Raw genomic sequence first — 21915 nt, 5'->3', positions numbered from 1 at the left:
AGCCAGTGAGTCCAATTCAGATTGGATCGCATCTTTCCATTTTGACCAATCATTTCTATACCGACATTCATCAACCGATTTAGATTCATAATCCTCATCAACTTCTATAATATCAAGTGCTACATTTCATTAGGCTCCAATTAAATTTTCTATGATTTCATTCTCTTCAGGAGTTGGCTCATCAGGAGCGACCTCTTCAAGAGGTTGAATTTTGTCATGACATTTATTTAATCTCCGGAGATATTTGAAATCAATTCATACCTTATTTAGGTAAACCGGTCTTAAATTTATATGTAGCACTTATGCATGAAGATACTACAATAGGAATTGAAGAAGTATTAGAGAAAGGAGTAGAGAAAGGGAGAATGATATTCTTATATTCCAATAAGATACAAAAGTACTTTTAAAGGGTGTTAATGTACCTCTATATATAGGTACTACAAGATCAAAGGTACATAAATCCTATGAAACGGTTCTTCCACTACATGAATAGATTTATGGATTGTAACTTCTATACATAATGTAACCATAAATCATGAATTAATCCTCTTGGGAATACAAAGGGACATCCATACTTTTAATTGTTTCATAACAACTTTTCCTTTTCTAATGTATTGTTTCTTATCACGTGACTTCATCCTATAGTATCAGGTATAGTTGCAAAGATAGGACTAAGAATAGTTGCAAAGAAAATCAAATATTGTGCAAGAATCGCAAAAGTGTTAACAATAATTGGTAAGAATAATTACAAATTCATGGATTCAATTTGTAGTTTTGTGAAGTAGAAAGAAAGAACTCTTTTCATGATTCATGATCTAATTGCTTGAGTATACATTAAAAAAGGGCTAAGAATACTTGCAAAACCTTATTAATCTTGTTTTCAGATTTATGAATAATAAATCGTAAGAATTGTGAAAGTGCTAAGAATAATAGGTAAGAATAATTACAAAGAGAAACAAATATTGTTTTTGGATTCATTTTATAGTTGTGTGAAATAGAAAGAAAGAACTCATTTCATGATTCATGAATCATAAAGTACAATTTAATTGTTTTTCATAAATGAAAATGAGACGCTGAAGCATGTATGTAGTATATGTTATAGAAGGACTAAGAAAATTGACAAAAGAAAAATTAATCTTCTTTTCATGATGCATGAAGCATAAAAACAAAGTATAATTCATTTGCAATTGAAAGTGAACAATAAATTGAATCAATAATATATAAATTTAAATAAATAACTTAAATGAAAATAAAAAATTAAATAAATTTATTATATCTAAAATTTGATAAATTTAAATTATTTAAATTATCTAAATTTAGACAAGAGTAGATAGTTTAGATCATTTAAATTTAGATAATTTGAATCAACATAGGCAATTTTAACCCACCAGTCATGCGACTTGTATCTCTACAGACTGATTATCGTAACCAGTTATTTTGCTCTTTCTTCAATTTAATTTTAGGATTAATCACATTTTATCCCCTTAAAGAATACCCCATTTCTCAGTTTACCCCCTAACCTTTAATTTTGCTTACTTAACCCCCTTTAGGACAAAATTGCCCTTGCATTATTTTGACTTTTCATTTACCTTGTTTTTCTTTCTTTTCTTTCTTTTTCTCTTTCTTTTTTATTTAATTCTTCCTCTTTCCTACAAAAATCTTCACCTTAATGATTGAAATTAAAAAAGAGGAATTGCAGAGATCGTTCTTTTATAGGCTATGTCTACTGAAACAGGCACAAAATTTTGATTGGTCGTCCTTTTTTATAAAATTAGCTTCCATACAACTAATTAATACAAGTTCTGTTTTGTCTTGTCAAGAAAACTTACAATCAATTAACGCTTTGATAAATGCTTACAGGTACTTTTCTTCTATTTTTTCAGCGATTTTTTTTGTCTTTGTTACGCAGATGCGTGTAGAGTTAAGAAAGAGTTACAAATCATTCAAAAAATCTTACACTATTTAGAAATGATTGCCTGCCCTTCCAACTAAAGCTGAGGGAAAGTACAAATCAAAAATTGGATTCAGGGTCCAACAAAAGCTGAACTCGAAATCCACTACCTGTACCCAAATACCCAGTAGAGGATTTAGGCCCTCTACAATTATCAATGCAACTGCATGGTGTAATATAGAAGTTGATACAACAAAAGTAAACACTAAAATGATAATACGTAAGAATACAATAAAAATTTTCACTTATTGAAATTTGTACCCCAAATTCTATCCAACTATCTAATTTTAAAGTAATCCATGTTCTAACATGAATTGTTCTCTGCAATGCACACTATGATTGCAGAAAATTCAGTTTCCTCAATAGAACTTAACCTTTGATGCATTTAAAAAGTCTTATTAATGTTAATGCTGCAAACATTTAGCTGCAATGCAGGACGAAGTCAATAGCGAAACAACGCCAATTGGTCTGGTGGCAAGGACTTCGGCTCTCCTGAAGTAAGGTTTTTAGGTTTTGTCTTCGGAATGGAGAGATTGGTGTTGGGAGATTTTGCCCCCTCATGGGATCCGACCTAAATTGACTCCCAATTAGACAGGGCATAAAGTTGCTACCAGAGGCATAGACGCCTAAAATTAAAAAAAAAGAATAAATAATTTAAGCTCGGGAAAAATGACGAGAAAGCCAATACAAGATCAAAACTTGGGGTCCATTTTCAACTGATTTTGAAAGCCTGATTTTAGCTTTTGACTTTCAAAAAGTTATTTTGTTGTGTTCTCAACTAATTGATTTTAGATTTTTTTTGGCCCAAAAAAGCTAAAAATCAGAAGCAGATTTTGAGATGCTTTTGGATTCTAATGCTGACTACTCTTTTATGTAGAGAAAATTACCCTCCAATTTTAACATAATTACTAAATTATCTAAAGATTAGATAACTTTTCATGGTCCTTCTATTCTCATCCTTTTTCTCACTTCCAGAATCATCTATATGTCCCTTGTTTTTCTCATTCATCATTTAATCTTCATTAGATAAGTAATTAATACATCAAAAATTATTTAATTAGTACAAAAATTCATTTATGTAGTATATAAGGGTAGTATTGTCAAAATCCATTTTTTAACCTTTTTCGAGAACACCTATACATTTATTAAAATGGCTTTTTAACAGTAAATGAAAACACATCAGTTATTTTGAAAATTTTGATTTTTAAGAATCAATTTTATAAAATCAGCTTTTATACTAATCTGACAACACCCTCCTACTAATCTTCCTCTCTCTTTGTGATCAGGGTTGTAATCAAATTGAGTTGAGTTTGACTATCACCATTCTTGAGTTCGAACTTGATCCCAAGTAGGCATACTCGAGCTCGGACTTGAGCTTGTTGAGTATGCATTTTCATGACGCGAGCTCAATTTGAGGCAAACTCAATCTTGAATCAAGTAGTCCCAAAAATTTAACTTTTAGATCTCAAGTCCTTACTTACACATTAACCATTTTTTCTTCATCTCTCGGACCAATGTGGAACATAATCCTTTATTCATGAATTTAACAAATCTCCCCCTCCATGAGTAATCCCTTACATTGAACTTAAGTTTGTAAGCTCTTCTTCAAGCCACTTTAATACTCAACGCAAACCCACATTATCACCTAAGATCAGCTCTTCTCTCAATCATGGACCGACTCTTCTTCAACATCTAAATTAGATTGTGGATCCTTCCCAACCCTTGGCTCTTTGGTCTAACACCAACCGGAGCCCCTGCCAAATCCATGGCGCACCTGATCCAATACCAACCAGACTCCTTGACAGTTCAATCTACCACCAAGAAGAGAATTTTCATCAATCCAACTCCGAGAAGAATTCATTTGCCCATGAGTAGTCCAATCTCGCAACCAGAAGCTTTGATACCATTTGTAAGGGTATTAGGCAAACTATTTGAGATAGAAAAAGAAAAACCTACAATTTAATAGAAAACAATAACTAGCACGAATGATGAGCAATGTACAAGAATTAATGTTGTTTGGCTTAATCACCAAACCTACATCCACGGAGAGAAAAATTATTTTTACTATGAGAGAAAAAATATTACAAGATTACAACTTGATTCTCAAGCCCAACTTTTGTATAACCCTCTCACTCCTTTTCTTGTGTCACATCCTGGTTTGCCTTCTTTTTTTTCATGATCCAACAAAGATGACTGCACATTCTCGAACTCTGAAGTGTCCTTGCCATACAATACGGTCATCACGACACTTTCGTAAGAATCAGAGATTGAGGTAAGAAGTAAAAGGGCCTTATTTTCTTCCTTAATGTCTATGCCAACTATTTGGAGTTGATCCGCCATTTCAAATGCAGTTTATTGGATAAACTTTTAACCAGATAAAGTTTTTTCAATTTTTTTCTAGAGGTCTACTATAGAATCTTCCTCATCTATCACATTATTTATAATGTTGTCCGCAACATAGAGCCGAATCATGCTCGCACACCTTGCATCCAACTCTTCAAACTCATCATCTTTTATACTCTCTGGCTTCTTATTCTTACCATTCAATGCTTTTGCCAAGCATTGTTGAACTAGAACATCCTTCACTCTTTTTTGCTAAAGAGTAAAACTTGTAGTTCCATTAAACGGTTGAATCGGAAACTGTATAGTTCTAAATACCATGGTATACCACCAACCACTCAATCTCAAATAATTAACCAAAACCCCAATGGAGTTCTGATACCACTTGTATGGGAGAAACACCTCAAGAGATCCCATCAAAGAGGCCAATATGTAAGTCAGGAACCCAATTTCGACCTAAAAATTTAAGCTATTAGGTCTCAAGCTCTTACTTACATATTAACCACTCTTTTTCCATCTCTCGGACTAATATGAGACATAATCTTTTACTCATGAACTTAACAAAACAAATCAAAAGTTCATCCTCATACAATTTTTCAAAAGAACTAACCAAAAATTGATATTCAAATATCACAAGCAACAAATTTACCATGTTCAAATGGAGTGATTATTACTCATCCAGATTAATCATCATTTTTGAATTTCGTACCTTTTACAATCTGTTTTTATGGTAATAAAGGATTACTAGCCTTGGCTAATAGAATAAACCATATGAAATGATTACATGGAGTGATAGAATTGAATACAATTACATGGAGAGTGGGGTGGGGCAGCTACTACATTGGAATCTACAAGAAGTGGGGGAAAAAAAGAAAAAGAAAAGATGCAAGAGGCACGATCAGGGAAATATTATGCCAAATAGGAGAAGAGGTTAGGTGGGTGGCAGCTGTTGGAGAAATAAAAGATGTTTAAGGTTATGGTTATGTTGTAGAATGGCTTAGAAATAATTTTACAAATATAAAAAAATATATTAATACTTGATATGGCTTGCGAGTACTCTAGCCATATATTGGAGCTCAGGCTGGACTCAATTTTGTTACTCGAACTAGTTGTGTTCAAACTTAAGATCAACAAAATCGAGTCTAGTCAAGCTGTTCTTCGAGTTGAGTACCGAACTATTCTATTCACTTATACCTCTATTTGTGATGCATCTCTCAACCTGCAGCCCCACCTCCTCCTTCTCTGCTCTAGTAACTATCTCTCTTTCTTTGCTACCCTCCTCTTACCCATTATCCCACATCCTGCAATTTTCCTTTTTTCCTATCTAGCAAGGCCCATCTCCTCACTTTTCCACTCAGCAATCCTGTCTCCTATCTATCCTTATAGCACTATTCATCACCTTGCTCGCCACCCTTCCCCTCATCCTACAATCCAAACTCATTCTCACCCACAAATAGCCTACCTCTCAATCCTACATTGTTCACAGTTTGTTTCATTACGTTTCATTCATTTTTTGTTAAATCTAAGGACGAAATGATGATATATGGGGAAAATCAATTTTCGAGGTAAATTCCTTGAAATCTTACACTTTTGGCATTTGTTCATAAATAGACAATTCAAATATATTGAAATATATTTTTAATTGAAATAAAAAAACAAATACAAACATACTTTTTAAAAAAAATTTGAAATCAATCCCAAGACTAATTATTCAAATGTGGTGTCTTTTATTTGAGTTCATAATAACAAAATTAGTTTAGCTTAAAATTCAGCCTTATTAAATGAATGTTATATTCATAGTTATTAAATCCGGCCCGGCCCGGCGGTCGAACCGGTCATTGGGTGGGTTGGCTTGTAAATCAGATTGTTTGGGCAAGCAAACCGTTGACTAGTCAACGATCCAGCTGTTCGACTGGATTAAACCGAAAACCCAGTCGATTTTGTCCACGAACCGGTTTTTGTGGAAAAAGTTTGTTGGCTTTGCTGGAATTCAAGCCTTGGACCTATGGCAAATGATATAACACACTCACCACCAGACTAGTTCACCATATGTTAATAAAATATTTTTCTTATAATATATAAACGTTTTGTCAATTCTATCCTTTTTTTTATTTCTCTAAAACAAATTTATGACCCCCAAACTCTATAAGTTATAAAATGGATTTCAAAAATAACATATTACATAATTTATTTTAAAGACAAATATTATTTTTAATAATTTGTTGCACTTAAAATTCATAAATAAGCTAGATAATTACACTAAATATAGATAAAATTTTACACTTGAAGTTTGGTGTATTACTAAATGACTTTATGTTTTATTGATTCTTATATGAATTAATTATTTTATAGCAAATTAAATTAAATGAGCATTTGCTATGGCATTATTTGTTACAATTTATATCATATATCTTATATTAAAAATTATACAATATAATATTTAAATATATTTAGTGACCCACCGGTTCAACCACTCACCCACTGATTGAATCAGTAACCCGTTGACCCACCTCTTTCACGCGAGTTTCTTCCCGGGTTGGGTTTAATAACTATGGTTATATTAGACATATTTTTTAAAAAATACTATTATAATCACATGACATAATTATGAAAATGTAAGAAAGAAAATTTTTCAAAAAGTAAACGAAAATATACTGTCAAACATATATTCATGAAGAGAGGATATAGAATATATGAAAGAATCATTAGGGTTTTATAGTTGCTAAAAAAATGTCGTATATTTGCTAAAAAAAAAGTTGTATAGTTGCTATAGGACTTGCTAACAAAGTACATACAACTAGCATAAATATGGAAAAAAGGGCAATGGTAACCAGGTGCACTTTACAATAAAAAATTAAAATTAGGCAAGACAACTGGTGTTTGGATCATCTTTGGGCCTATTTAAGTCTAAACTTGGGCTTCTACATATGCAAATTAAATAAATACAATCTAGGTCTATGCTTATTGTTTAAGCCCTGCTCTTGAATTAGTGTAAAGATAAATATTGATCAAATTTAGATTGTATACTTAGCAAGTTTAGTACTTAATATTAGTTTAGAAGAAATTAACAAAATGATAAGAAACATCAAATATCAAGGAGTAATGTTTGCGTACGAAATAACATAATAGAAAAATAGTATGATAAAATTACGATAAAAAATCATGATTTATTCTGATATTGCATTAGATTTGTATTTCATAATTACGATGAAAATTATAATTTATTGAATTCATCGAATTGCTAGGGCTCGAACATATAGCTTCGACCTTGACAGCCATTACTCTGATTTATTGAAACCGATGGTTATAGAGATGATGGTGCTTGATGTATCTGTTATGGAAATGGATTCTTAGGTTTAGAAGCTAGGTCTTCAGAAGAAACAAATTTCTTTGGGGAAGAAGATGACCCATTTAGAAAACGGGTCGGTTGTTAAAAAGGAAAAGAAATCGGGTTTATTTATCTTTGTTAAACAAGTCAATTGACCTAGTCAAATGAGTTAGGTTTTTTTTTTTAGCCAATCATTAAAAATGACTTATTGGGCTTGTTAAAACACCTAAATAGATAATATAAATATAGGGTTGCTCCCAAAGATTATAAGATATTAAGAATTATCACCAAACTTCATGTCTAGGTTTAAACAATAAAGCCCAAATTTAAATAAATATAGATAATTTTTTGGGCTACCCCAATGTTTCTATTATTACTAATAATGTTACCAAATTAACCCAATAGTAGTAATTAAACCCAAGAACAACTTTTACAAATCCAATATTCAAATGAGTGGAAGTTTGATTGATTGGTGGTGGACATGATACTAGAGCTAAACTCGAACTCATATCCAATTCAATTCCTTATGAGACCATCTTGATGATGATGATAAATAAATAAATAAATAAAATTATGTATATGTATACATTTATAGTAAATGAATAATAGTAGGAAAGACCATTTCATGAATAATTATTTTAGATGACCTTCCCTAAAAAGAAATTTTTTCTTTCTAAATCAAGAAACCTTCTTAAAACAGGAAAACATTCCAAAAATAGAAATTTCTATTTTGGGAAATTTTTCAAGTACCCATTCTAGAATGTCCATACATGAATTTTAGAATTTTTCAGAGTCATAAGTATAAGAAATACCAACTGATTAGGATACTTATGTATTCGATATACGTACAAAACAAGAAAGCTTAAAGTTATTTTTGCAAGCAGTTTGAGGTAGGTGGCACTTTCCCTCTGTGTTTTCAAAATGCCATATATGAATTTATCTTAACGCAAGTTCTACTTTGTTATATGCAAATTGGGTCATGTATGACTATTTGAAATATTTTGCTATGCTATAAAATGCAAAATAAGTGGTTTGTTTTCATGAAATGAAAGGAATATGTGTGTGATGTATAAAATGAATTTATGTTATGAAAAGCTCTAAACGGTTATGAAATAGATAGTAGGGACTATAGTCCTATTATGTTATGTTGTCCCGATTGACATATATTATGTTATGTTATGTGGTCAAGGAATAATCATGAAACCTCTTAGTCAGCCTCCTAGAAAGGGCTTAATCTCTAGGTTGAGTACTCAAAAATCGGATATTATATGTACCAGTTATAAGATGATGTGAAATGTTTTATGATATTAGAATCGCTTAAGTACAATTACGTTATGCTATGAAGTTCAAATTATTATTGCCACTCACTAATATTATGTGTTATCAATTTGATGTCTTTATTGAATAATCATGCATGGGAAGGGTGTACTATGTTATACTATAACTACATGATCCAACAGAGGTGTAGTAACTACATATTGAACGTTCAGTGCTCAACCAATTCTTTGATATTTTTGTAGACCTCAAGGATTATGAAATAGTTTACGTGGAAGACCCGGAAGATGATTTTTACTAGATTATATTATCCTAAGAGCTAGTAGTTATATCAAGCTTGGTTGTTTTAGAATATTGATATTCTTAAACCTATCTTTACTAGATGCTAAGCGTATGGACTCATTTGAGGATTTTAGGTTATGTCCAGTTTGGATTTATAACGAACTATAACTAGTTCTGTTGTTATTATCACTTTCCAAGTTAGTGTTATATGTTTCAAATGTTGCCTTGTATTTATCGAGTGAGACTTGAGGGTACGGTGGCTGTCATGTGTCTAGCATGTGCGGGCAGGAGGCATGACATAAGATAGTCTCATAAAAAATTGAGCCAAATATGAGTTCGAGTTTAATTCTAATATCATGTCTGCCAATCAATCAAGCTTCCATTTATTTGAATATTGGCTTTAGATAAATAGTTTAACACCGGTGAAGAGGGGAAAGGAGAAGAAGGAGAAGGGAGGGAGGAGGAGAGAAGGAAAAAAAAAAAGAGGGATGAAGTGGTGGTGATAGCGGCTGGTGGTGATGAGAGAGGGAGGAGGAAGGGAGGGAGAAGAAGAAAAGGAAAAGAAAAAAAGAAAAAAAAAGAAATTTTTTCTTCAAACCATCGAATGTACAAAAGTTTTTCTACAATTTCTGTAGTAAATTATAGTAAAGTTCTATACAACCCCCCACCCCAAGGAAAACTCACCATTCAAATAGGTTGTTTTCTTTGTGTCTTTCATTAAAGCTGATATGGACAAAGTATAATTAATCTGTTGAAAAGAGTTAAAGCCCAAAAGGTGGGAAATCAGTCAGAGTATGTTACTCATTCATGTCTTCAGAACTTAATGCAAAATGGTCATCCTACAATATTTTATGTTTTCTCCATTGCTTAGAAAAATCAAAGATTTTTTCGTTAATATCATCATAAAATCACACCATGTTGCAAACATATATATATTTAACCTTGTTAAGTTAGAAAAGGAAAATACTTTTTGAATTCGGAAATTTTCTTCTTTTGATCACTAATTTAATTCTTTAATTAGGATTGGCACATCACTGATGTAAAATATTCTTTAAAAGAGAAACAAAGGGTGCTTATCTTAAATATTCTTTTGATCACTATTGAAATATTATCTTAATAAATCCTAGTGAGATGCATGAAGCCTTTCAGTCATTACAAATTGAACATGTTAACATTTGATGTGAAAAACTCATAAACTAAATAGGAAACTCAAGTCAAAAATAAGAAATGAAATAAAAGCTATTTTACATACCCAGAAACTTAGTGCTTAAGTTCCATGATGATCTTGACTCTTTAAACTAGAACTTTGAATGAATTCTATCAATATTTCTTCTCCCTCCTCAGCCGCTAGGTGATTTTTCATAAGAAAAAAAATGCTCCCCAAGTTTTATTCTCTAGTTCTCTGAGAGCAAAGAATAAGAAATAATTTGGATGGTGAAAGGATGGTAGACGAAAGATCTGTTGTCATCAGGAATCGAGCCACATACTTTATTAGCTAATAGAAATTATAAAATAGAAAGAATTCTATTTTTAGGTGGATCATTATTGGCAACATAGAAGTCTCCCTTAAAGATGGATCCTACGTGGATTGTTGGTACTGTGTACCGATCGAAGTGAGGCGACTGAGGATTTGATGTAGTTCTTGACACTTGTGCTGACCAACTTAAAAAATAGATAAAGCAATGACCAAGAATTATTGGTTCATCATATCCGGTAAATAGTAGTATTTGCTTAACTGGCAATGGGCTCAATGAACAGTGAATTAATGTAACTTTTCATGGTTTCTCCCACGTGTGTATATTCGTCTTTGTGCTTATAAGCAACCTCCATCACACGTGCCAAGTTTAGAACTCGAAGGAGGACAGCCTTGGGAGGTAGAAATTCAGCTGCAGCAGAAATGGCAGCAGAAGTAGAAGTACTAGGTTTAAGGAGATTTTGATTCATGAGCAGCCATGCATCCTCAACTTGTCGACGAAGTTCATCGCATGCCTGCTGCTCCGATACCCTGTGTTGCTTAATATAGCATTCCACCGCTGAAGCAATGTGCGCCCGTTCTTGTTCAAACTGCAAGTATGAGATACACATACCATTCGACATTGTACAGAAATGGATTAAAAAGAAATGGATTCAGTGGATTAAGTGGACTTCGACATTGTACAGAAAAGGAATAAGTGGATTTCACGGAAATAACCTTTTTTTTTCCTTTCAATTTAGTTTAAAAGAGACTCTAAAACTTACAAGAAGAAAATATTATGGGAGAGTTTAAGAGTTGAAGGATATGGCTAGCTTATGTTTTGTGAACCAATATTATGGGAGAGTTTAAGAGTTGAAGGATATGGCTAGCTTATGTTTTGTGAACCAACTTTAGCGAAGTACAAATTGTACCTTTTAAATTTGAAAAAAAATATATAATTGGAATTATATAGCCTATAAATTTGTACAAGTAATTTCAAAAGCTTTGACATGAACATGAAGTTGTTACAAATTAACATGCAAACTGTTCACAGTACTTACATTAATTCTTTTTCTTACTTTAGAATTTCTAAACATCGGAATATTATTAATGTGTAAATCATTATATTAGCTATTTTTATGAGATGAAGGCCTTAAATTCGAGTGTATTTTAATTAGACAAAAAAATTCTATGACCGAGATCATTTCTATAGTTGAACCATACTTTTACCAGAGCAAACAGTTCGGCCTTAGAGCATGATTATTTATTACATTGATGTTGTCGTTATTAATTTTGTAAGGTTATAGGAGACTAAACCCTCTAGAAACATGGTCTTGTTTGGCAAATAGGTTATTTGGGTGTTTGTTTGAAATTTTATATAGAATTTGTAAAAAAACTTTTTGAGGTGTGTAAAAACTGTTCTTTAGAAAAAAAAAATACCTTTTTTTCCTTTTTTCTTTTTCCCTTTCTTTCCTTTCTTATTCATCTTCCCCACCCCACTACTCTTCTTTTTCCTCCCTCTCCACAGGCCAGCTGGCACCTGGCCAGTACCTCCGTCGACAACCCGCGCTAGCGGTCCTTTTTTTGTTTTTCTTTTTTTCTCTATCTCTCCTCCCTTTCTCCTCCTTCCTCTCCCCTCTCCCTCTCCTCCCCCCTCCTCTTTCCTCTCCCCCACCACCTTCTTTCCCCTCCCTCCCCGAGCCACCCTCCCCCTCACCCAACGCAACCAGATCTGGTCACGACGATTAGACCTGGTTGCATTGGGGAGAGAGGAGAAGGAGAAGGGGAGAGAGAGAGAGAGAGAGAAGAAAGGGGAAAAATAGCAGTCGCTGACGCCAGCGAAAATGCTAGTCAACACTGGTCAGTGGAGGAGATGGTTGTGGGTTGAGGTAGGCGAGGTTGAAGAACAAAGGAAGGAAGGTGATTTTTTTGTGTATTTTTGAGTATTTTAAAACGTGTATTTTAAAAATTTTGAAGTTTTTTTTGATATTACTATATAGTTAAAATTGTTAAAAAACTTTTAAAAAAATTTTTGACAAAAGCTTCTTTGCCAATCAGGCGCAATTTTGGGTTCCAGACTTTTGTAGATGCCCTCGGTGATTGCAGGAGTAAGGTTTTTGCCTGCGTCGAGCACATCAGGACTGGCTTGATTTGAGTTGTCCATTTTAATTTTATAAAAAGAAGACGAAAACTTCTTTTTGGATTTTCAAATGAATGATCAAGATCGGAGTTTTATCAAGCTGGTTCAATTTGGACCGTTAATTCTACTCTGTCATTACTCTATCCACGTACATCAACCAGTCAACTATGTGTTGCTATCTATGTACGGGTTTTGCATTACCACATAGTATATCGAATTAACCACTGAACATGGCTCCTTGGCCACCAAGGAAGGGACTTAAAGTCCCTCCTTAGGCTGTGGATGGGGTTCAATTCTCACTGGTAACAAAAAAATTTAAAAGTAGTGTTAAAACATTCTTTTGATCTAGTAAGATTTGTGTATCAGTTAGTTTCTAACACAAGTCTATTTAAGCTCTCCCTCCCCTGTAGTTTAGGATATCATAGGTTATACAATTATTATCGTTTTCAAAAAAAAAATAGTATATCAAATTAATCTTACCTTGTGCCCCACAATGTCGTCCCTGAGCCTGCAAATGATTGATGCAGCTCTTAAGATATCAGGTCCACTCAATGCCCAATTGAAGGCCTCCTTTGTGACAATGTCACCCATGCCTAGGAAAGCTATTATTGTAAGGGTGATGTATCCACAGGTTGCCAATCCGATTTGCATATATCCTTCAAATGGTGGTATATACCCTCTGTGCAGCCACTTAGCCTCAACAAAGTAGGCACGGACCAGAACCTTCATCTGCAAATTAGTTCAACAAAATAAACTTTTTTCAAGAACGATTCCGAGACTAACTAGATGATTATCCTATGAACAAGGAGTTTGATAGCAGAATTAGAGCATGTTCATACTGCTTCCTTTGCGTAATCAGTCCAGTATGATGTTCCTTTGTTTGCCATCTCTTCCTCAATTTCTTCAAACAAATCGAGGAGTGCTACATAACAAATCTTCATATAATCTGGTAGTTGATTTATGCAGCCAATTCTATCTGCAAATGTTGTAATACATCAAATTACAGCAAATTAATGATCTTACTATAGTATACATATCAGTAGTGCCAAATTCAACAGTAAACATGTCATACCTTTCAATTGCTTCTGTTAGGATTACGAGTTCTTTAAAAGTCCCGTATGCATCATAGATGTCATCTATTATAGACGTCATTGCCATAACTTTGGACATAATCTTCCTAGCAAGACTATTGTCGCGCCCCACTTTTTGAGTGTGTGAAAGTAGTGTGTGGAATATGTATGTGAATGTGTGTGAAAATGAAAAATAAAAGGCCGTGGGACTTGAAAATGGGACGATTTGGCCAAACGGAGTTCAAAAAGGGTTTTTTTTTGCATGGAAAATGGAGTCGCCACTTGGTATAGAGTTAGGGTGTACCAAGTCACCCAAAAATGAATTTTTTGAAAATCAAAGTAAACAAACCCCTTTTTAAGAACTTTTAGGTCTACGTAACCAAAGAAAGGGATCGGGGTTCACATTTGATAAGGGAGAAGGCAAAGGCAAAGCCTAAGGCACTCCCTTACCCTAGCCAAAGCTAGTTGCGCGATTTAGCCCCACGTTTCCTAATTTTTCTACCCAAAATATGCGTTGCATGTTGGATATGACTAATGGATATGAAAAAGAAATGCAATCCTAAATCTAAAATGTCTCTTACGAGGCTTTTTGGTCCCAACCACATGAGTTGTGGTGGCCAATGAGGAAAGTCCTCATAGAGGTCGCGAATGATGCAAATGAAGGCTCAAATATGAGTGCAAGTGTGAAAATGTAAGAAAACGTGCATGTGTGCGAATGTAAGACAATGGCATGTGTGCAAATTGGGAAAATAAAGGTGTTTGTGTGCAAATGGATGAAAATATGATAGTAGATACATATAAGTGCAATTGAGTGCCATTTGTGAGGTAGAAAAACAAGTGACAAGAAGAAAAATGCGTGAACGTGGCATTTGTATTGAGAAGGATATAAGTAGTGAGAAAATGTGGATAAGAGGGTGAGGGAGTGACATGATGAGAATGAGAGTGCATGAACCTAGAGAAATGCATCAAGTCGGGTACGGGAATGACTCCTAATTTCACGACTTTAATTTTTCCTTTGATTAGAAGGAAGAACTAGCGTGCTAAGGCTATTTTGTAGCCACACTCGCTCGTTTCCCTTACCTAAAGGGGACTCTCAAGCAAATATACCCTATAACTAGCATGAGGATGCAAAAACCTAAAATGAAGGGGAAGGATTGGAGGAGCATGCCAAATGCTAGAAAACTAAGAAAAATGCATGAAATGTAGTGAAACATGCAAGTATGAACTAGCGAGGAAAGTCCCTAAGGGTCTAGCGTTGGACTAGCCCATATCTATGAATTCCTACTAGCGTTGGACTAGTGGAAAACGGGACAATGAGCCACAACTAGTGTTGGACTAGTGTGGTGACGTGCATTCATCCATCATATTCATTTATGCCTATAAAAAGCAAGTAGACATGCCAATCACTTATAAACACGTAGCACATAACACTTAGCATGCTCGACTAAATGCAAGAGCCTAATAAAGCAAATTAACACGTAGCAACAAAAGCAAGCAATCAATCTAATGAACCTATTACACTTGCTAACTAAAACAAAAGGGGAAGGGGGAAAATGGACAAAATGCTCTCCAAGCCCTATCTATTACAAGCCAAGAGGTGTACACATACCCCATACAGAATAACTTAAACAAAAGCAAAAGTAAATGAAATAAATGAAAGGAATTAAGGAAAGGCAAAGGAAGCAAGTAGACATGCAATTCTCACTTAGTACGTTGGGTCACATAGGGGAGAGACAAAAAAGATAAAAGAAGTTATACCTCTCTCGCGATGGTAATCAAATGAAGTAAAAATGGCTTTAAAACAATAAGAAGGTCAAGGTACCACTTTATTTAAGAAAAATTAAAAGAAATGTGCAAAACAAAGCTCACTTGATCATAAAGTCCCTAAAGTCACGAATTAAGTGCAATTAGACAAAGCATGGTAGTTAATTGAAGCAAACCAGTAATGAAGTTGCAAGAATTAAAACTACCCAAGGACCAAATTGATGAAATCATTCAATTGATTGGGTCCTAGTGGAACAAGGGGAGACTTAGGGGGTCAAAGTGGCAATTGCTGAAAGTTGTTCCATGCAAACTCATGCAAAGATACGAAGCTTATGTTTATGCAACTCAAACCTGCCGCTATTTCACTTCAAAATGATGATTCCAGACAAACTTTGATTCAAAGCTTTTCAACCAAGAATCTTAACTTCAAGCCAAGCAACGAGACACATGACTTCCACATACATCATGCAGATTCGATACAAACTATAAAGAAAAGCAAGTCTGCAATTTATTTCCCCATGCTATTCCATTCCCACAACCGAAAGCTGCTCATGATTCGTGAGGTAAGAGAGCAATATCATAACAAGGCATTCACCCAATTACCTGCCTTTGATAATTAACTCACGAAGGAATACCTCCCAACAGACTTGAAAGTGCACAAAAAACAGCAAAGATGCATAAGGAAAGAATCTTAAAAAAACACAACAGATTTCGTGCAGCTACGTAAGAATTTTCTCTGCAACAATTCTATCCCCAACCGTGGCTGTCCTCCAATTTATCATGCAGACAGATCCAATGGTCATCCAGATTTTTAAACAAAACAAACAAACACAATAAGTCTTAATCATTCACTCGACTGAACATTACATTTTTATCACGAGATCAAAGCTGGAAATCTGAGTTGCCCGACAGCAAAAGAAATGAAAGAAAAGTTCAGCAAGGGACGCAAGCCTTTATATGCATCAGGAAAAACATTGCAAGCATGGGTAAGTCACTAAAAGAATGCGACAAATGCACAAAGGGAGAAACTCGCGGCAAACATGCCCACAGCATACCAATACCAGCCGAATACCCAAAGAAATCATAAACTTCAAGCCAGCCAAACATGAAACAGGGAGGGATCAAGTGACGTTGGAAACAAAATGGCAAACACTGGACGTTGACTCCTCGATCATGTAAACATCAAGCACTGATTTCTTTCTTTTATCACATAGACATCATCCACAGCTTCCCCTCTCCCAGGATACCCACGACATCTCAGCCAGACGACAGACAAATCAAGCATTTCAAACAACAAGAAAAACTTCAGCAGCCGAAAGTGCAGGCCTGCTGCCTTCAATGTTTTAAAAATCGGACCGTTAATCGAACCGGTGAAGTGAAAGGGTCGAGGTTCAACCGGTCGGACCGGTTCAACCTCGGTTCAATGAATTTTTTAAAAAATAATTTATATAAATATATATGTGCACAAAATAAGACATGTAATGGATAATTTAATACTTTATATGATGAAAAGTTTACTATTTTTGAATAACTTGGATTTTTAAAAATAAGTTTTTTAAATTATACGTTAAAACAAATAAATTTCATCTCAATTTCAATTATATCTACCAAAAAAATCTTAAATATAATCCAAAAATCACAATATTTGAAATTATACAAAATTCACGTCTATGAGAATTTAGACATTGTGAACTTAAATTTTAATTTACATTTTGGAATTTAAATTTACAATTTAAAAAAGGAAGTCTGGAGTTCGAAGAAAATCAAGAGAATTGAAAATAGAAATGCAAATTTGATAAGAAACAAAAAATGAGATAAAAGTGAGTGGTTGTGGTATTAAATAAATTGGGTTAAAGAAAAATAATTCTTTTTTAACTTTTTTAAATTTAATGGACAAAAACAAAATTAAAATATGGAAGAAAACATCAATAAATTAAAAATAAAGAGGTTTGATTAAAAATGAGTGGCAAAAGAAAAGATGATAGAGAGAGAGTGTGTGTGTGTGTGTATTGAAGATTAAAAAGAAAGAGTCATGAAAGGATGATATTTTGTAAAAAAAATGGAACAAAAGAAATATGAGTGTTTGTTTTATATAAATAAGTTATCAAAACAAACTAATAAGATGTGATAGTGCAACGGTTACTACATTGGTCTTCTATTACAAAGGTCTTGAGTTCGAATCTTGGTAACTACATTTTGCAAAAAAAAAAAAAAAAAAAAAAAAAAAAAAGGAAAACTCAAAAACCGGAAATAACCGGTTCACATCCGGTTCAGCGGTTTGGCGGTCCGACCGGTTTTTGACCGGTTTCTTGACAAAGTCAAACCTGGCATTGAACCGGACCGGAGCCATGGCCGGTTCGCGGTTCAACCGGTCGAACCGGCCGGTCCGGTCCGGTTTTCAAAACACTGGCTGCCTTTTACTTCCAAACTCAAATTTCAGACTCCAATACACGAAGTTTGGTCCCAACATTTCTCAATCCAACGTCCAAACTTTAAAAAAGGGTAACATAACACACGCAAATAGGGACAAAGATACAACCTTCGGCTCGCCAGATTGGAGAAAATCACACTCCAAGTTTTAATGAATCGATCTAAGCAAGATTTCATTTTTCTGCAGAAAAAAACTTCGGACTATGCATTTCTAGATGGGAACATAAGCATACTCATTCGACAACCAAGAACATGCAGCCTGCTAAACCAGATTCCACAACATCTAAGTAAGCAAGAAACCCATGATACAAAAAAATAACAACAAAAAGGCAACGGCTTTGGGCTGTATAATGAAAGGGAACGTATGAAACGACATATGTCTAGCAATCAAATCCACAATGTAAGAGCCCAGAATCTCTGGTTACGCAGACCAGATTTCATATGAAATGAAAATAGACAAGAGAAAAGGTCGAAGGCTACCTGTTCACCACCTTCGGGTTTGAAGCTTCAACTTGGGTGTGACGAAGAAATCTACTGCAGATTCTGATGAAGTATCTACCTGGGTTTCTCTCGGTCTCCCTCCTGGTTGCGGATTCCTCTTCTGACCGCGCTCTCCCAAACTCTCAAAGCTCTCCCTTTCACTCTCTCAGCCGTCAAAAACCCTCAGCTTTCTGTTTCTTCCTCCTTTCGAAGCTTTTCTGCCAAAACATAGCCGCTCTCTCTCTCTGTTTTTCTCTAGCCGTCTTACGTTTCTTTTCTCCTGTTTTGTTTCTTTCTTTTGCCGTCCCAAAACCTCTCCCTTCTTGCCGTCCCTCTTTTGCTCACCAGATTTCTCCTTTGCAAACTCTCAGCCCGTAACCTCCAGCCGTCATTCCTCCCCGTATGCCCCCTCTTCTGCTGCGTCTTCCCTTTGTTCTATTTATACCCAACCACCCACTCTCAAACCCTCACCTGAAGGGTGAGGATGAGAGTGGAGGTTTACCTGGGCATCCTAGAGCCCTCCGATGGGCATGTGCGACTGTCCTTGCAAGCTGCGTTTCCGTAGCTTGCATGTAAAAATCTATTTTTTTTTTTGGTAATAATAAAAATAAGTAAAAACAACAACAATTTAATTAACATCGGATAAAAATAAATAAACTAAACAGCAAAGTTGCAATTTTCATTTTTCTTTTCTTTTTTCTTCATTTCTCATTTTTTTTTCATTTTTCATATTTTTTCCAAGGAAACATTGAATTTAAATCAAAACAACTAAAACATAATTTTTGAATGCTTTTTCTTTTCCCGAGAGATTCTATGCTAAAAACTTACAAATAAAAATAATAAAATAAAAACTAAAAAACACGACAAATAAAAACCAAATAGTAAATGAAATTACCCTAAAATTTTGGTGTCTACAACTATATTGGGGTTCAAAATATACTCCTGCGATCCAGAAATAGCCCTTAACAATTCGATCTCTCGCAAATGGAAGCTTTCTTGCAAAGTCTAGTTCTTTCCACCACCTGAGATCCACTAGCCAGCAAGTATATATCAATTTCTCAAAGTTGAAGGTAATCCAAATCACATAAATAATTTTCTTTCTTCATTTATTTCTAGAGAAACAATTTTACAAGAAACTTACAAGGAAATTTCATGTAGCTCCTCCTTGTACAGAGATTGTAGCATGTTAAAATCCAGCTTAGCCAGCTTTAATAAAGTTGTATTATGTGAAGGATCTTTTTCGTATATGGATATGTAATGCCTAGCCTCTAATCTTGGTAAACCTCTCCAATTAGGCTGCAATAGTGCGTGACTTACTAGCTCAGCTAGTGGACTGCTTAACTTGCATGGTAATGACTGAAGACGATCACTGGTAAAATCTAGGGCGAGATCTAATATATTTTCGCCGTCGAATCTGAGATGAGCGGCTTCATAAAGTGCAAGCATGCCCGGCACATCATTAACCAAACTTTCTTCAAATCTACCTTCAGCATCTAGGAATTTCGTGAATATTTCTGCATAATGGAAAAATGGTGAAAGAAAATTGTGATGGCAAAAAAACACAAAATAGTTAAGGTTTCTAGGAATTGAAGTTTAAGGGTATAAATCTTTTAACACTATAACTCTTGCCTGATGAAATTCCAAACCCTTCTTGTTGTAGAATACGAAAATAGAAAGCAGCAGTATAAAAGTGGTCATTGTCCTCCCAACTCTGATGTTTCTCATACAACTTTTGTAAAGCTTGACTGATCTCTTCTTCAAATTGGTATTCTATGCCAAGTCGTTGAATCGCATCAATAAATTGCAGCTGTTCCGATGGATTACTTGCAGTTTCATGAAGCTTTGTCCTGACTTTTTCCTTCAGCTGTTCAACCTGCCTCGTCAAAGAAGCCCATCTTGCCTACAAAGAGCAAATATATATCCTTGGATGATGTTAATATTTCTTTAACATAAAAGAACTGTTCTGTCTATACTATAGTAGTACCTTGTCGGAATCAGGGGAATGGAGGAGGAATTGGTTTCCCCAAATATTGGGATGAAAATGTGCCAAAGGAGGATGAACATTTGATTCATGACCTTCTTCTCCCATTGGTTTTTGGTAAGAACAAAGTCTATAGTAGCTTAGATTCAAGAATTGGAAAATGTTAAAACTGCTAGGTTGCTTTGTACGATCGATACTGTTGCAAAAGTAGACTTGTAGTCGCACATTTATAGCCAGGTATCCTTCAGAACAGTTGCTATTGATTTATGCCATTCAAATATTCGTAGGCATAGAATATCATTTTAAATACATAAAAGAATAAAAAAAAGGTATAAAATATCATTTTGAAGAAGAAATTGGTCAAGCTTTACAAAAAAAAAATCCGTGAGAAAAATTAGAATTAGGAGGACAATTTAAATTCTCAGATATGAAGTCAAATATGGACACAAGCAACAGAAAATCATTAGATAGAGAATATTAGATTATTTAATTATATAAGAATTTTGAACATAATTAACAAACAATGGTAGATTTGGTAGATAAAATAAGGTAGTTGAATTAATTCTATTGATTCTTATCAGAATTAAGCATTCGGTTAGGATTTTTATACTGAAAAAATTATGCACAAGTTCAGCACTACTTAATAAGTTCAGCAAATGAATTTTCATTTATCAAACACTCCAAACATTTGAATGTCTGAAAAAGTTCAGATTTAGCACTTTTTCATATCATCAAGCAAACTCTATGTTAGAGATAAGGAATTCTTAAAGAGAAGTAAATATGTCCTTTTTTTTCTATATGTGAAAAAGCTAGTAGGTCTTATCTCCAATAATATTGCTTGGATCCAATGTTCAATCGTATAGATTAGTAATGCGTATATTAAAGTGTATTATATGAAAAGACACCTTCTAATTACTTATTTTGCCTGATCGGACTACTAAGATATGGTAATCAGGACGCATTAAAAAAAAGATAAATAAAGACAATTAGATTATGATCTCAACTCAAAATTTTAATATTTAACTAAATCTCAAGAGAAAATGAGCTTTTTTTACTACTGGAAATAAATTCTAGCCCTTGTCATTCTTACTCTAGCTGAAGGTGATGCTATGTGAAGTTGAATATCACGTATAATTATTGTAGGTGGAGTTTCATAGAGAAATTTCTCAATTGTTCATTTCGGTTTTTGAAACATTCATAAACTACTGCCTTTAACCATTCAACATAGTTGTCCAATACCATTTCTTTGGGAAAATTCATTACTCAGTCAAATATTTGGGATTTAAATTTCCGATAAGTCACACCTAGAGTTGAACCAGTTGCATGATTTGTACGGATTTTCTTATTTGTTGATCCATTGCAAATAATAAGCTCACATGAAGACCAAGTCGAAGAACCAAAAGTGTCTATCTAACAAGTGC

At 34.2% G+C, this 21915-nt stretch overlaps 1 protein-coding gene across 1 annotated transcript; it reads right to left on the bottom strand.

Moving 5' to 3' along the window:
* Positions 1–10907: 10907 nt before the first annotated feature.
* Positions 10908–20602, bottom strand: LOC113769364 (valencene synthase-like). The gene is made up of 9 exons (XM_027313820.1): positions 20498–20602; positions 20143–20413; positions 19655–20027; positions 19432–19535; positions 13833–13971; positions 13609–13741; positions 13250–13498; positions 11096–11240; positions 10908–11062 (listed from the first exon to the last, which is right to left on the bottom strand). Exons 1-9 carry the CDS (start codon positions 20600–20602, stop codon positions 10908–10910), a joined length of 1674 nt encoding a protein of 557 aa, XP_027169621.1.
* Positions 20603–21915: the final 1313 nt, after the last annotated feature.

The sequence above is a fragment of the Coffea eugenioides genome, chromosome 4 (genome assembly GCF_003713205.1).
Source record: "Coffea eugenioides isolate CCC68of chromosome 4, Ceug_1.0, whole genome shotgun sequence".
NCBI lineage: Eukaryota > Viridiplantae > Streptophyta > Magnoliopsida > Gentianales > Rubiaceae > Coffea > Coffea eugenioides.
This window is presented reverse-complemented; position numbering and strand designations above follow the sequence as displayed.

Bases quoted from the DNA above. Each gene is read 5' to 3' on its own strand.
- LOC113769364 (XM_027313820.1), bottom strand. From the start codon at position 20,602: ATGGGAGAAGAAGGTCATGAATCAAATGTTCATCCTCCTTTGGCACAT. The intron at 20,414-20,497 runs GTACTACTATAG...TGCTCTTTGTAG, and splicing joins ATTCCCCTGATTCCGACAAG to GCAAGATGGGCTTCTTTGAC. The intron at 13,742-13,832 runs GTTTACTGTTGA...ATTTGCAGATAG, and splicing joins GCAATTGAAAGGTATGACAT to AATTGGCTGCATAAATCAAC.